Source organism: Pogoniulus pusillus, chromosome 23 (genome assembly GCF_015220805.1).
Source record: "Pogoniulus pusillus isolate bPogPus1 chromosome 23, bPogPus1.pri, whole genome shotgun sequence".
NCBI classification, from domain to species: Eukaryota; Metazoa; Chordata; class Aves; order Piciformes; family Lybiidae; genus Pogoniulus; species Pogoniulus pusillus.
In genome coordinates this window covers 12,331,728-12,346,040 of record NC_087286.1, presented here as the reverse complement: position 1 = coordinate 12,346,040, position 14,313 = coordinate 12,331,728, and the positions used below count along the sequence as shown (strand labels likewise).

The following is a 14,313-nucleotide window of genomic DNA, read 5'->3' as shown; positions in this document are numbered from 1 at the left end:
AACTCTATTTTCAAAATGATATTAAGACAGGTCATTGACAGGTCTAATCTTAAAAACTCCTTTGTAAGCCAACAACTCTATTTTCAAAATGATATTAAGACAGGTCATTGACAGGTCTAATCTTGAAAACGCTGCTGCTCCAAAACCCAGCACACAAACATCTCCACTTGGGTAGAGCAAACTCTTCTTGGAGAAGCAGTGCCCAAGGCTGTGGGTGAGGAGCGTGCCCCACCACGGGGGTGGTTTTGTAGTCCTGTCGGAGCCCCTCACAGCTCCCACCGTGCTGTGCTGCAGCACGCCTCTGTCACTGCTCTGTCAAAGTGGCTCTCTCCAAGGGTATCCTTGGCAGACAATGTAACTTTCTAGCCCTCCTGCTCACTAGGAAAGCGCCATCCATGGGACATGTGGAGTATACCGATTTTGCCTTGAAACTCTGCGGGGAAGGTGCCGTCGAGGGGTCCAGGGTGACATCCCTTCCCCGCCCCCACTCTGGGGACGCAGGACACCCCGAGGCCGCTGAGGGACCGGGCAAGCACAAAGCCCAGAGACTGTAAAGCTACCTCGGCCCCCCCGCACCAGGCGCCTCACACAGGGAGGCCCTATGGCCGAGGGGAAGGCTCTGCCGCAACCTACTGCCCCCCTCACAGAGGCCGCGGGCGGCTCCGCAGCGCCCTCCGCGGCCGCCGGCAGCAGCGCAGCGCCATGCCTCCTGCTCCCCTCCCCCTCGCAGGCAGCTCTGGCGCGGCCGCAGCACAAGCACACACCTCCCCTTCCAAAAACGCAGCCGCTTCGCCGCTTTATACCCTGCTAAAAATAGCCTGCCGCCGAGCTCGCCAATCAGGAGGGAGCGAATTTCGAATCGGGCCAATGGCGGGAGCCGTCACGGCCAGGCTCGGTCACGCCAGGAGGAGCCGCGATGCCTGCCGCGCGGCGATTGGGCGGCTCTGACATCATTGGCACGCGGGGCGCGGAGTGCGTGGCGGAGATTGGGCCGCGGCGGCGGGCGGCGTAATGGGATCACGCGGGGCGGGGGAGGGCGCGGGGGGCGGGGCGGCGGCGCGGCCGGGCAGAGCTTTGAATAGGGAAGTTTCGCAGGGGGTTGCACTCGCAGTCAGCGCCGTGTTTGCAAATATTGGGTCCGCTCCTGCGCAAGGGTCCGCCGCCGGCCGCAGGAGGGGAGAGCCGCCGCGGCCGCCTCGGGAGACGTCCGGCTTTGCTGTGCAATTAAACTTTGCATGAAACTTTGGGTCTTTTTTCCTCCCTAAGCTCCACAAGGAATTAATATATATCTGTATCTGTACAATTTTTTTTTTCTCTTCTGGAGGAAGGGGGGGGGGGCTTGGAAACTGAGAGCAGAGGTTTGACACCCCCCCGCACACCCCCCTCAACCCCTGCACATAAAGGAGGCATCTGCATTTTTGGTTACCAGCACTGACTTTGTTGTTGCAACTTGAGACATGGATGTTCTCCCAATGTGCAGCATCTTCCAGGAACTCCAGATTGTGCACGACACGGGTTACTTCTCAGCCTTGCCGTCCCTGGAGGAATATTGGCAACAGGTAAACGAGGATGTCGGTGGTAGTGGTGTCGTCGGGCTGTGTTTGGGTTTGTTTTTGGCTTTGTTTTGGGGATTTTTTGTGATTTTTTTTCTTTTTTTAATCCGTATTAAAGGATAAACGGATTTTTTGTTGTTGTTGTTGTTTTGGTTTTTTAGGGAAAAAAAAAAAAAGCCCATGTGTCACCGAGGAGGTCGGGGAGAATTAAGCACAAATGTGTAGAGATGTTTTGGAGCAGATGTTTTGGGTTTGAGTAAATTAGCTTTGAGGAAATAATCCCGAATGGAGGTGACGAGCTGCAGCCCTCCGTCTTTCCGCCACAGCCTGCGAGGGGCTGTCAGCCGAGCTCGGCCGGCCCGGCCGCTCCACTCCGCGCTCTTGCAGCGGAGCCCAGCCTGGCGCTCCGCTCCCGCCTGCTCCACACCGAGACCTGGCAAAAGTTTTGCGCTTGTACCCGGTCCAAACTCCACAGCTGGGTCTTGTCATCCGAGCTCCCTGCCTTGGCCAAGGGCTGCTATTCGCCCCTTGCTGCGTTTGGTGTGCTTTTTTTTCGTTGCCTTTTTTTTTTTTTTAATGGTGGTGTTTGGTTTTGTTTATTTTTCTGTTTGTGTTTTGTTTTTTTTTTTTAATTTTTACTTTATTTTCCCTGGCGATGATGGGAAAAGCCCTACCAGGAGCGTGTGTACACGTCTCTATGTGTCTGCATGTGTACGTATGTATGTAAGGCAGCTGTTTGCCAGCGTAGGGAGCTTTGCCCGAGTCCGTGAGTTGTCAGTCATATGACAGCGATCCCTTTCTGCTAATTGCCTTGATCGGGAAGGAGGAAGAACGGAGGCTCTTTCCCTTTAATGGACATATTTTGCTGCTTTCTTTTGTTCTTTTTATTTTTTTTTTTCCTTCCTCAGTTTGGCTAAGGCACCGGGATGTCAGTGGCCCCCGCAGCTCCTGCCGTTTCTGCGGGTCCCGGGGTAGGGGCCTCTGGCTCTGCTCCCCGGCCGGGAGCTGCTCAGCCCCAGTGACCAGAGCAAATAATTTCTGGCTTTTCAGAAGAAGGAAAGAGCTTTTCCGAGGAGGTTGAAATGCAAAGTGTTACAACCTTCACATGCCTACTAATTGTATGCAGTGCCTTGGTTTGGTTTTTTGGCGTTTGGGTTTTGTTTTTTTTTTCCTCTTCCCTCCTCCCTTTCCCTTCTCAGAGAGGCAGCTTCGTAGTACGTGATTGAAATGGAGCTAAGTAGTTTCCTTCAGGCATTTGGGCTGTTGGCGAAGGGCCAGCCCTCGTTCCCAGTAGCCTTCAGAGGCATTTAAAGTCGGAGAGAGCTTCACTCCGGTCCCCATTACTAGTCTACCTAATAAGGAATTTAAATTAGCCGGGAATAGGAAAGTTCAACAAGATCTTAATAAATGTTTTTTTTCTAAGCTGTTTTCACGGAAGATCAAGACGCTGTTGTGTTGTCCTTATCGAAGCCTCGTTTCTGACATGCATGGCAACCCGGTTGCCTAAGTGTAGACACACAAGTGTTATGAGCGGTGGCAGGTTTGTCTTCTCAGGTTGATCGGAGTTTGTTGTTCCCCCCGATTTTTGCCCCCATTCCCAGCCTGGCCAGAGCATGTGACCCATTTCACTGGAGCGGTGCTGGGGAAGAAAGGAGGCTGCTCTCATGGTGGCTCTGCTCTTGGGCAGATGGGAAGGGGCTCTGAGAGGAATGTATGGCATTTGGGATCAGGTTTTGCTACTGGGCTTGAAAGAGACGATCTTGCTAAAATTAAGTGGGGTTTGATACGGAAACTTAGTGTGTCCATTTTCTGTGCAGTGTTTCCATGTGGATCGTTTCCTGTAGTGGAAAGAATAACCCCAGAACATTAGCTTGTTGCCATAAACAGTTCTTAGCCTTTTTTTGTTCTCTGAAAATGGCTAAAGTCAGCAGGGTGAATGGAAATTGAAAATCACAGCTTCACCCATTTAAGATGGTTTTGGATTTTGTTGTGTTTTGTTTCACAGAGAAAAGGGGAATGAGGTGGTGGGGGGGAGGAAGTTGTCCATGTACTGTTGCATGTATATTTGAACAGAGTACTTTCTTGGCAGATGGTCAGGGTTTTAAAAGGAAGTCTCCTTTGGCATTGCGTGAAAGAGAGAGAGAGATGACTCATACAGTTGCACTCTTGGCCAGTAGATAAAGTTCTTGTTCATTGTGGGACTCCCAGCAGGACCTCAGAGTAATTTCCCGTTTTGCATCCTATAGAACAGGACATTTCCATTCTGGAACTTTTCCCCCCCGCTTCTCCTCTGTTGTTGAAGTTCCTGGTGTTCCTCTGAACACGCATGGGAGCAGTTTAAGTTCTGTGGCGTGCATGCCAGCACGCTTGGAAATGACATTCTTTGAAAGTCGAGTGTGCTGTGTGTTCTCATGCACAGGAAATGGGAGGATGTCTGCTGCTCCATTGATGTCCCCAGAAGACAGGCCGGCAGCTCTGCAGCCATGCTGAAATGTGGCTTTGTTTTCTGACACAGCGTTTGGGTTTTAACTGCCTGTCAGAGCACATTGTGTTCGGTTGGGTCCTTTCAGGCTGGTGTTTGTGTGAGAGAGATAGAAAACAACTTGAAATTAGACAAGGCACAGGAGTGAAGTGTCATTATTTGTTGTGGTTTTCTATGGTCCTTTTCAACAACAGCCTACTGAAAACACAGATTTTTATGAGTGGTGATAATTTCACTGACTCATTAGAATGCTATTTTGGAAACCAACGCTGATTTGCACCTTCAGCTGCGCGTTTGAACTCCTGCCCAGCTCTGATTTCTTTTCATGGTAACAGTCACCTAGTTATGGCTGGAGGAGCCTCTAATTTGTTTTGAACCTGGAGACCTCAAATCGAATGTACTACATTCCTGCATGCATTTTCAAGTGTGAAATACAATTGGCTTTATTTTTAAGCAAAGCTTTTAACTTTTCCTCATTTTTCTTCCTTCTCTTTCACCTAGACATGTTTGGAGCTGGAGCGGTATCTTCAAAGCGAGCCCTGTTACGTGTCTGCATCTGAAATCAAATTTGATAGCCAAGAGGATCTCTGGACCAAAATTATTCTGGCACGGGAAAAAAAGGAGGAATCTGAACTGAAGAACACGTGTGTCCCAAAAGAGGACAATCTTACTAGTCAGAACTTAGAGACCAACAGTTCAAATTCAGACGTCAGCAGCGAATCTTCAGACAGCTCTGAGGAGCTCTCGCCCACGACAAAGTTTACCTCTGACCCTATAAGCGATGTTTTAGCCAGTTCAGGAAACTTGAGTTCGTCTGTCACTTCCACTCCCCCTTCATCTCCTGAGCTGAGCAAAGAGCCTTCTTCCCAGCTATGGAATTGTACGCCGGGTGAGTTGCATTCACCGGGGAAAATTCGTACCGGTACCGCTGGAAAGACTGCAGAAAAAGGTACACCCACCAACGGTGACACCTCGCCAGATGGCAGAAGACGTGTTCACAGGTGTCATTTTAATGGCTGCAGGAAAGTTTACACCAAAAGTTCACATCTGAAAGCACATCAGCGCACTCATACAGGTTAGTAACCCTGCGCTTACTGAGAGCTGGCAAGTCCTGTAGGGAATACCCCTGACCCTGGTGGTGTCACCGTGTTACACAATCACTGGGTGGGAGCCCAGGTTTGGAGAGATGATGTAACAGCAGTGGAGGTTTACCAGCAGGGACAGCATCACTTCCTCGCTCTGGTTCTAAGCGAGCTGAAGCTGAGATGGTTGACGGTAGATTAGCCTCTACCGGTGCCAATGGGAGCCACTCATCTATGTAGGCCATAGTCTGGGAGCTGCAGTGGCTTGTGGCCTCCAGGAGCAAGGGTCTGGCCCAAATGCATACCAGAGCTTTATTGATGATTATTTGTAAAGTGGGAGGGAGCTGAGACTTCTTGCAAACAAGGGAACGCTGTATCTCAAATCCAGCCAGATTCTGGCTACTGCAAGAGCTCCTCTTCATGGACTGGCCTGCACTGGGCCTGTCCAGTCGAGCATCCCCAGGCCTGCAAATCTGACATCCCCGTTCATAAACTGCCAAACACTTTTGTGCCATTGTTTTCTGACAAAAATCCTGAAAAGCCACAGTGTGTTGTAGTCCTTCTATCATAACTGCCTGGTTGGTGTCATAGAAATGTAGCAATTTTGGTACGATTCAATCCCAAAGTACTGAGCAGCAGCAGCATTTTATTGTTATGGAACATGAACTAAAAATAACATCCTGTGCGTTGCTGGGAAAGAAAGCAAGGAAGATAGACATTCAGGGCTTGTGTAAATATTTTATGGTTGAAGCAGCCTGCTGATTTGCTGGTTTGAGCTTTATTATTTGACATCTCTTGATGACAGCAGTTGAATGTGCAAAGCTGTGCCTTGGCTCAACAGTCATCGTTTAACGTGAGGAATTAGCCTGACACTCTTGATGTACCAATCCAAAGACCTCTACAGGGATGTAGTTTCCCCCCACCCCATCCCCCTCAAGATGTGGAAAGAGAATTCACGGAAAAGATCCTGTTTTTGTCTCATGAGCTCAGCATTTTGTGGCTTTTATGGGAAGTCAGAGCAAGCTCGGGGGCTCCTGTTGTCATGCAGAAGTCAGATAAAACAAGATTATTTCAAGAGGAAAGAACAACTTCCACTGAAACCGTGGTGGTTGAGCAGACATAAATAGCTGCTAGCCTCAGAAGTATTGCAGAACTGTCATGCTGGTGCTGTCTGGCTGACAGCGTTCCTGTGAATGGAAGTGGTATTTCTTGAGTGCTGAAATAACAGTTTTAAAAGTGGTGTGCAGGCTTTTCCAAGATTATGTGGCTGTGGCTCAGCAGAAAGGAGGTTATGCAGATGAGTGAGGGACAGAGGACTTGGATGCGATACGGTAGCCTAATTGCATTTTGAAGCCTAGCTGTGCTGCCTTCAGTCACCTTTAGGAGGTGAATGATACCTGTTTGGGAGTAAGCCTGCCAGTATGGGGGAACAGGAGTGGGAGAAGGTTGCCTTTCTTTTGTTTCCTGTCAGCTTGAGAAATCACATTCTTTTTTTTAATAAGAATGAGGTTATTTGATGTGTTGTTGCAGCCAAATAGTGAAGTAGTGTGACTTTTGCAAGCCTTCTTTGCCTTTATGTTTTGAAGCATTCAGACAGGTTAAACAAAATTGGCTGTCTTTGGGAGGTGGAGGAGGCTTACATAGGAGATGAATGGGATGGTACCTACCTTTCTTTGAATGAAGTCATGACTAATATCTATTCTTCTTTCTTTCTAGGGGAAAAGCCTTACAGATGTTCATGGGAAGGGTGTGAGTGGCGTTTTGCAAGAAGTGATGAATTAACCAGACACTTCAGAAAGCACACTGGTTCCAAGCCTTTTAAATGTAGTCACTGTGACAGGTATGTGATTGAAATGCACCTTTTAAAATCATAGTTATTTTTAATGCCTGTTGGGAAGTGCATCTAGGCTGCTTTTCACTTTTGAAGGAATGATTTGAGAATGCAACTATTTAAGGGATTATTGTGTAAATAATGGAAAAAGACTGGGAAAAAAACCCAGCAAACTTTCATTTAACCAATCACTGGGATGTGGTTGGTAGCCTGGGGTTGCAGATGGGTGTTGAGTAGTCCTTGGTTTTACCACTCAACTGCAGATCTCCCAGGTTCCCACAGACACCTCGAGTGCTCCCATGTATCCAGGGAATGCCAAATTCCTCTTCCACCAGCCATGTTGTGGAGGAGCAGAGCCAGGGGGATGCCTCAGCCATGCGTATCACATCGTGTGTGCCAGCAGCCATGGGCTAATGCTCAACCTGACTCTTGCCTTGCAGGTGTTTTTCCAGGTCTGACCACCTGGCCCTTCACATGAAGAGGCACCTCTGAATGGGTCAAGAGGTGAATCCTGCGGGCTAAGAGGCGTCAAGGTTGAAGAGCCTTGAGCAGAGGGATGCGTGTTCCAGCCAAAGCATGCCATTTTGCACCCTACCCAGTTGCCTCCAGGACCTCACTTCCTTGCAGGTCTTTTGAGGGCTAATAAGTCATGTAAGAAACGGCATAGCAACCACGGTGTGTGATGTTTGGGGTTTCCTGGGCTCATACACTGGTATCTAACCTTCTGAGTGGCTCCTAAGCCTTTGCCGTGAGCATGTGCACTGAGAATGTTAATGATTGGGCGACTGTATGCGATGAGGATCTCTTGATGACTGTATGCTGAGGCACATTTTTTTTCTTGTGGTTGTTTTCTAACTGTAAGAGAAAAAAAATAGTCTGAATGTCTTGTATGTGAGGAATATCTCGTGAGATGGGACGACCACCAATCATTTCCAAGGGGTGGGGGGGAGGGGGTGTCTACACCTTTTTAGAGGGAAAACAGAGAGGGGAGAGGGGGAGGGGGGGATAAAAAGAGTCAGGATGCCAGAATGGAAATGGGGGGAACCTCCCCGTTCCTGTGTGAGAGGAGCTTTAGGTGTCTGGTGCAGCTATTAAACGTGCAATGTGTCAAGTAGCTTGTTTTACTTGCTACAGAGCTCATTTGTAATCCATTGTATAAGCTGTGTATTTACAAATGTAACACAACTATAACTTTTCATTATAATACAAAGGTTATTGCATGGTTCTGGGGAACTATATGCTTTTCCATTCTTTAATCAGGACTGCAGTTTTGATTCCAGTTAAGAGCAGCTAAAATACAATTGGTCTAATGTTACATAATGTATGGAACATGAATAATTTTTTCTGTTGGGTGGATAAAACCACTATTGGTTAGAAACTGATTTTTCTCATGCAGCTAATTTTTCTCTTATTTATGCCTTGAGGACTAACTTCTGGTTTTCTAGCTGTTAATGCACTGTTGACCTTAATAATGGTGCCTTATGCAAGTGACCTTCTCTTGCAGGGGGTCTTATACAGGGGTATGGGTGATGCATGCTTTATTAAGGCTCTCTTTTCACCTGGCATTGTACTGTATCAAATGTATAATATGAGGGAAACAAAAAAAGGTTACTTCCAGGGTCCTCCTTCACAAAGACAAATATAGAGAAAAGTCATTCATGTCAGTACAGTATTTGTTTAACTTAGACTCTAATTTAACTGTGTTACAGTATAATGCATATGCCAATTGAATACCTGACCAGTTCTGCCACCTTGAGACTTTTTTTATATTCACCTTGCACAACAACTGTGTATATACACACCCCAACTGTACTTAATATGTCAAGTTTTCATACATATTAAAGATACAGAAGTATTAAAAAAGAGATGTATTTGCTTAAAAGGCACAAATTTCACATCTATATATCTAGCTATCTGTTGGTCATACAGAAAGAAACTATATTACTTTTTTTTTTTCTTTCTTTTTAAAGAAGTGGGCAGAAAAAAAATAATTGTCTGTATATTTGTGTGTACAGTCTGTGTATGTGTGTATATATATAGATAATATATAAATATTTTTTTTAAGAGGAAAAAGAAAAAAATTAGAACACATAGCTAGAGGAAAAAAAAAAACTGTCACAGCCCGTCAAAATCTTCCCTCTTCCCCCTGCAGTGCGGTCATTAAAGAGACAAAGAAATGAATGATCATAGTTAAAAAATCTAGCTTTTTTCTTTTTTAGAGGCTTTACCTTTAGCTGTTAATGGGATGCTAAAGGCTTTGTTGGCATTCAGTCCTCCTCAGACTGCTGACTGTGTTTTGTAGTGATTAGGTTTGTCTGGAATAGCGTATCTGTGGCCATTTAAGAATGATATGAACCGAATCTTGGCATGCTAAAAGAATATTAGCTGTGTGCAGATGAAATGCACTCGGGTTTTGGCCTCCCAGCTTGCTGGAGGACCTGTGAGTTGAGCTAGTCGTTGTGGTGGTTGAGCTCTAATTTTACATAGTTCAGCTAAAGTAAAGACTGTTTTTTCCTAGAGTAGAAATAGTCTGTCCAAAAGCAGTAAGTTCACTTGGTTTCTTTTGCCTTTTGGTTTTGTTTTTTCTTTTTAAACCAGCTCACTACAGTTGATGCAATGAAACTTGTGACCTGTTTCTTTTTTTTTTTTTTCCTATTTATTATTGGTCTTGCTTCCTATGCTAATATTTTGCTATAATTTCCCAGAAATGTATGTAGGTAAGTGGTTAAAAGGGAAAAAAAGGGCAAGTGATCTGGTTCTAAGAAACACACAGGCTTAAGTAATTTTCATTTCACTTTTTTTTTTTTTTTTGTTTCAATTGCCTGAAAATGCACTTTTTAAAAAAAAATATTTTTTTTTCTTCCCCCAAATAAAATTTCCCAGAAAAAGGGAAATTTCTATTTAAAGTTGAGTTTTGTTGTGGTGGTTTTATGGTTGTTGTTCTGTTTTTTGGGGTTTTTTTAGCTCCTTGTTTGCATTGTCCTTGGCTTAGCCATAATTCTTATAAACAAAGTAAATGAAACAAAAAAAAAAAAAACCAAAAAAGAAAAAAAAAAAGGAAAGAAACAAGCAACAACAACAAAAAAAATACAACCCCAAAAGGAAAAAAAAATTAAACTTGCACTGGCTTGTCTCAATTGTGAAATACCATCAGACTTGTGTGGATGGGGTGGGGCTGTGTGCCATATGTCAAAATGCCTGTAATTTTCTTAAGTAAGTACATTTTGTTCAGGTGATAACTGAGCCTCAATCAAGCTGAAAAAAAAAAAAAAAAATAAAAATAATAATAAAAAAAAGACTATAAAAAATAAAAAAAAACCGTTTTTGCTTGAAATTTAAGAAGAAGAAAAAAAAAGTTTCTATTAGTGAGATTTTCTTTCTTTGTTTTTGAAGCACCCTGTTATCTAAAGAATCTCTTTGTAAGATTTTTGTAAAGATTTTGTTTTACAAGATTTTATTTGAAATTGTTTTTTGCAAGATTGTTATATTTCTGTATGAATGTATTTTTTATTGGAATAACATAAAAAAGAAATTCTTATCAGCATCACGTGTCTGCTTTTTTCCTTATCTTTCTCCTCTCTGATGTCCTACGCACCAAGCCATGTCAATGCTGTGCCTTCAGGCACCTGCTCGCAGGTACAAACACTTTTGTGTCGGGCTCCTTTGTGAGAGACAAGCCCTGGTGAGGGAGGAATTTTGGCAGGGGAAACTAGAAGTTCTTCCATATCTGCAGAGCTGTTGTTGACTCATCTTTTGTTGCAGCAGAATAAATAGTTAATGCAATTGTTACTGCAAGACTGCACCTTTATTCCAAATCGCTTGCTCTGGAGAGGTGAACGCACATAGGGCGAGTTCTGCATGTGGGGAAGGAGAGGCAGTGAGCATTTGAAGTGAAGGGAAGCACAGGAAGGCAAGGGTTGGGCTGGAGCCACCTGTGCTTAGCTGCAGTGTGGGCCTTTGAGCTGCCTGGGCAAGCCTGAAACTTTGAAGGGCTACTTGTGGGAAAGAGCCATGAAAGATCTGCCTGGCACAGATGGGAGTCTTCCACAGGGCTGACTTGATCCACCTGCTGATGGTGACCTTCAACCTGCCAAACACAAGCCTCGGTGAACTGCGTTTTTTCAGAGCAATGGCTCTTCAAAGCATGCCTGGCATGCACACTGGCTTGAGACACATGCAGATCTCATTCAGCGTCGCCCTGTGGCTTCTGCTGTGCTCATGCCGGTGTTAAAAATCCCTTAAGCATCAATTTAAATGGTGCTTAAATAAATGCACTAATCTTTTCATTTCTACATAATGAATAGATAAGGAGACAAAAATGTCACAAGCCCCAAGCCTCAGCAGCCCTTGGTTACTTCTCTTGCAACTGTAACTAAGTTTCCCAGAGGAGAGCTGTTTCATTGTGTGAGATACTGTAGCAGGAGTAAAACTGAACATAGCCCTCACCTTGAAGATCATCTGCTGCCATGTCTGCCCAAGTTTTGTGGGTTTGGCTCACAGTAATGGGATGTTTCACAGGTTTAGATGGGCAGTGGTCTCAAAACGATGCAGGCGAGAGCTGCATCAATGCATACAGATTGAAGGAGCAGCACTGTGCAGAAGTGGATTCTTAGCCCTATCACAGACTAGTCAGTAGACAGTGTACCTCCATATAGGCAAGGAAGAAAGGGCAACTTTTCTGGTGCTCTGTCAGGGAGGTTGGACTGGATGATCTTTACAGCCCCTGGCATTCTGTGATGCTATGAACTTAAGCAAACTCATGATCTTCAAGGTGAGGGCTGCGTTCAGATTTACTGCTGCTACAGTATCTCACACAATGAAACACAACTGGCCTCTGGGAAACATAGTTACAGTTGCAATAGAAATAACCAAGGGCTGCTGAGGCTTGGGGATTGTGACATTTTTGTCTCCTTATCTGTGCAGAATGTAGAAATGAAAATATTTTTGAAGAACTGAGCTTGACCTTTGAGGTTCCCCACCCAAAATGTTCAAAGGGTGTGTAACACAGAAGAAGGATTGGCAAATTTTTGCCTGTTTGTTGAGTGTGTGTCATCTAGGGCTGTGTCCTTCTGAAAAATTAGAGCCCTGATAAGTCCATTATTAAGGGCGTTAGGGAGATCATCCCCCCCTTTTCCCTCAGATTGTACTGAAGACACCCACAGCTCTCAGGACAAGAAAGGCTAGTGACAGAGCCGTTGGGCAACAAGGAAACTACAAAGGAGAAGGCAGGTAGCCTTTTCAGGGTTAGTGCATTTCAACATGCACATCTACTGCAGGCTTGCTTAATTCCAGATTTTGAAATGCAGAGCAGATGGGGAGGGATGTGAGTTCGAAGGTGAAGTCGTCATGTGCTTAGGTATGGACCTGGATCAGTAGCCTCAGCAAGTTCCAACAACTTCAGCTGAGGTTAACAAGGTGAAAAATTAGGATGGGGCTTGTGAGCCAGCATGTTAGCTTCTTGCTGCAAAGGTTAGATGTGGCCTGTCTGTGCTCTTGCACGGATGTGCATGCAGAGATCAGAATGAAACAGTTAAAATTCCAAACAACATTTCTTTGGGTGTCTGGTTGATTTTTTTTCCCCTCCTGCCTGTGAAAAATCCTGGCATAGAAGCAGTCAGTGCAAGTAGGGCGTAGCACAGTTTACCAACTTAGTTGAACAACTGTGTGTTATAAATGCAGCATGGCTTTGAAGTTCACAGCAGACAACTGAATGCTGTCTTCTGACACTGGATGTTCACATTGTTTAGAAATGACTGCCTCTCTCCTTTCTAAACCATGTTATGATTTGTCACAAGCTGAATCTGGGATTTTTGTGCCTGTTAAAGCTGTTTCTCATTCTCTCCTCTTTAGAAGTCATGTGAGGTACCTGTGCCTTTGTGTCTGTCCTTTAGCTCTTCCATTCTTCCCAACTACTTGAGCATTTGCTCTTTATATTCTTTAATTGCACTGAAAGCTCTGAGGAATAAAAAACAACCTCTGTAAAATGCACAAATAGCAGCAGCAAAATTGCAAACACGGAGAAGGAAACCCACTATGGTGGCTGTTTCAAAAAGCAGCTGCTATTCATGCAGCACCAAAGAGTTCATAAGCTTACATATTCACAACAGGCAGAGACAATCTTTAATAAAATGAGTGCCCCGTGGTCCATCCATTGGAGGTCTCCTTAGCTTTGTCTGAAGGGAGAAGATAAAGTAGATTGAAACAGTAAGAGGAGCTCGAACTGCACAAGAGCTGGGGGGTGTTGGACACACAGGTAAAGAGAGTTCTCCCTCTGCCTTTCAAATACTTTGTCCTTGTTCCTCTATTTTTCCAAAATTCCTTGGAGATAAAATGGCTCAGCTAGGAAATCTCTGCAACACTTCTTTGTTCCAGCTTTGCTTCCTTACTGGTTTATAGAGTAAGCAACACCAGTACTCCAGTTCTTTATTTCTGGTGACAAGGGGTTACCTAGCAGCTCGTACCCCCTCAGAAGTCTGCCTGCTTTTGCTTCATCCCACGGGATTGTGTAGCCAAGAGGCATTAAGGAGTACTTCTGAAATAAAGCCTCTGACATGGCAAGAAACTCAGCTGAGATTATACAGTGCAAAGCAATGGTATTTTATTTTTTTCCCTTTCCCCCCCTTCAGCTGCTTTGCCTCTGCAGTGGCTGTTTCATCCCTTATTCATGGTCCCTGGATATATGGCATTTATTTTTGATCAAACCTGTAGCAATACTGCCTCATAACCATTTGAGCCCTTACATATAAGGGAGAATGAGCAGACGGAGTATTGCTTTTGCACATAGGTCTACAGAGGTTTAATCAGTCTAGGATTCATTGGAGCTACCCTGGGAAATAAGGGTTTGCAGGTTCGTGCATTAATATTGTGAAGCCTTGGTCAAAAGCTCATTTAAGCAGGAGAGAAATTTCTCACTGAATTCACCTAGCTGCAGACACAGTCATTTTTTCATGGAGCTGAACCTGAGGAAGAAGTCCATTGGAAATCTATTCAGAACTGAATTTTCATTCAGTGACATTTTATGACTGCATTATGCCTATTTCCCATTAAACATTTTATAGCTCGAGTTTACAAGCGCCAGCATTGCATAGGTGCTTTGTAGTTGGTTTGGGGTTTGTTTTAACAGAAGTGTGGGGTTTGATGTTGGGTTGTTTGTTTTTTTCTGGAATATATTTTTAGTTGCAAACTGAGATAAACTTTGTCATTTGTCCTGCATGTGAAGTTGTACAACAGCTGTGGAATAGTTTTGCAAGTCACAGCAGTGACCATGTTAAGCTGCAATGTTTTCAGTATGAACACTTCACAGGTTATTAGCTGAGAAATTATTAATCAGAGAATCTAGAATGGCCCAGGTTGGAAGGGACCTAT

General features: G+C 44.7%; 1 protein-coding gene across 1 annotated transcript; it reads left to right on the top strand.

Moving 5' to 3' along the window:
* Positions 1 to 1,067: 1,067 nt before the first annotated feature.
* On the top strand, positions 1,068 to 10,492 carry KLF6 (KLF transcription factor 6). The gene is made up of 4 exons (XM_064162571.1): positions 1,068 to 1,559; positions 4,537 to 5,110; positions 6,834 to 6,957; positions 7,389 to 10,492. The coding sequence occupies exons 1-4, from the start codon at positions 1,458 to 1,460 to the stop codon at positions 7,438 to 7,440; spliced, it is 852 nt and encodes a 283-aa protein (XP_064018641.1). The 5' UTR covers positions 1,068 to 1,457; the 3' UTR covers positions 7,441 to 10,492.
* The last annotated feature ends 3,821 nt before the right edge of the window (positions 10,493 to 14,313 follow it).

Coding starts and splice junctions, on each gene's coding strand:
- KLF6 (XM_064162571.1), top strand. CDS start 1,458: ATGGATGTTCTCCCAATGTGCAGCATCTTCCAGGAACTCCAGATTGTG. Junction 1,560..4,536: donor TGGAGGAATATTGGCAACAG/GTAAACGAGGAT, acceptor TCTTTCACCTAG/ACATGTTTGGAGCTGGAGCG. Junction 6,958..7,388: donor AAATGTAGTCACTGTGACAG/GTATGTGATTGA, acceptor CTTGCCTTGCAG/GTGTTTTTCCAGGTCTGACC.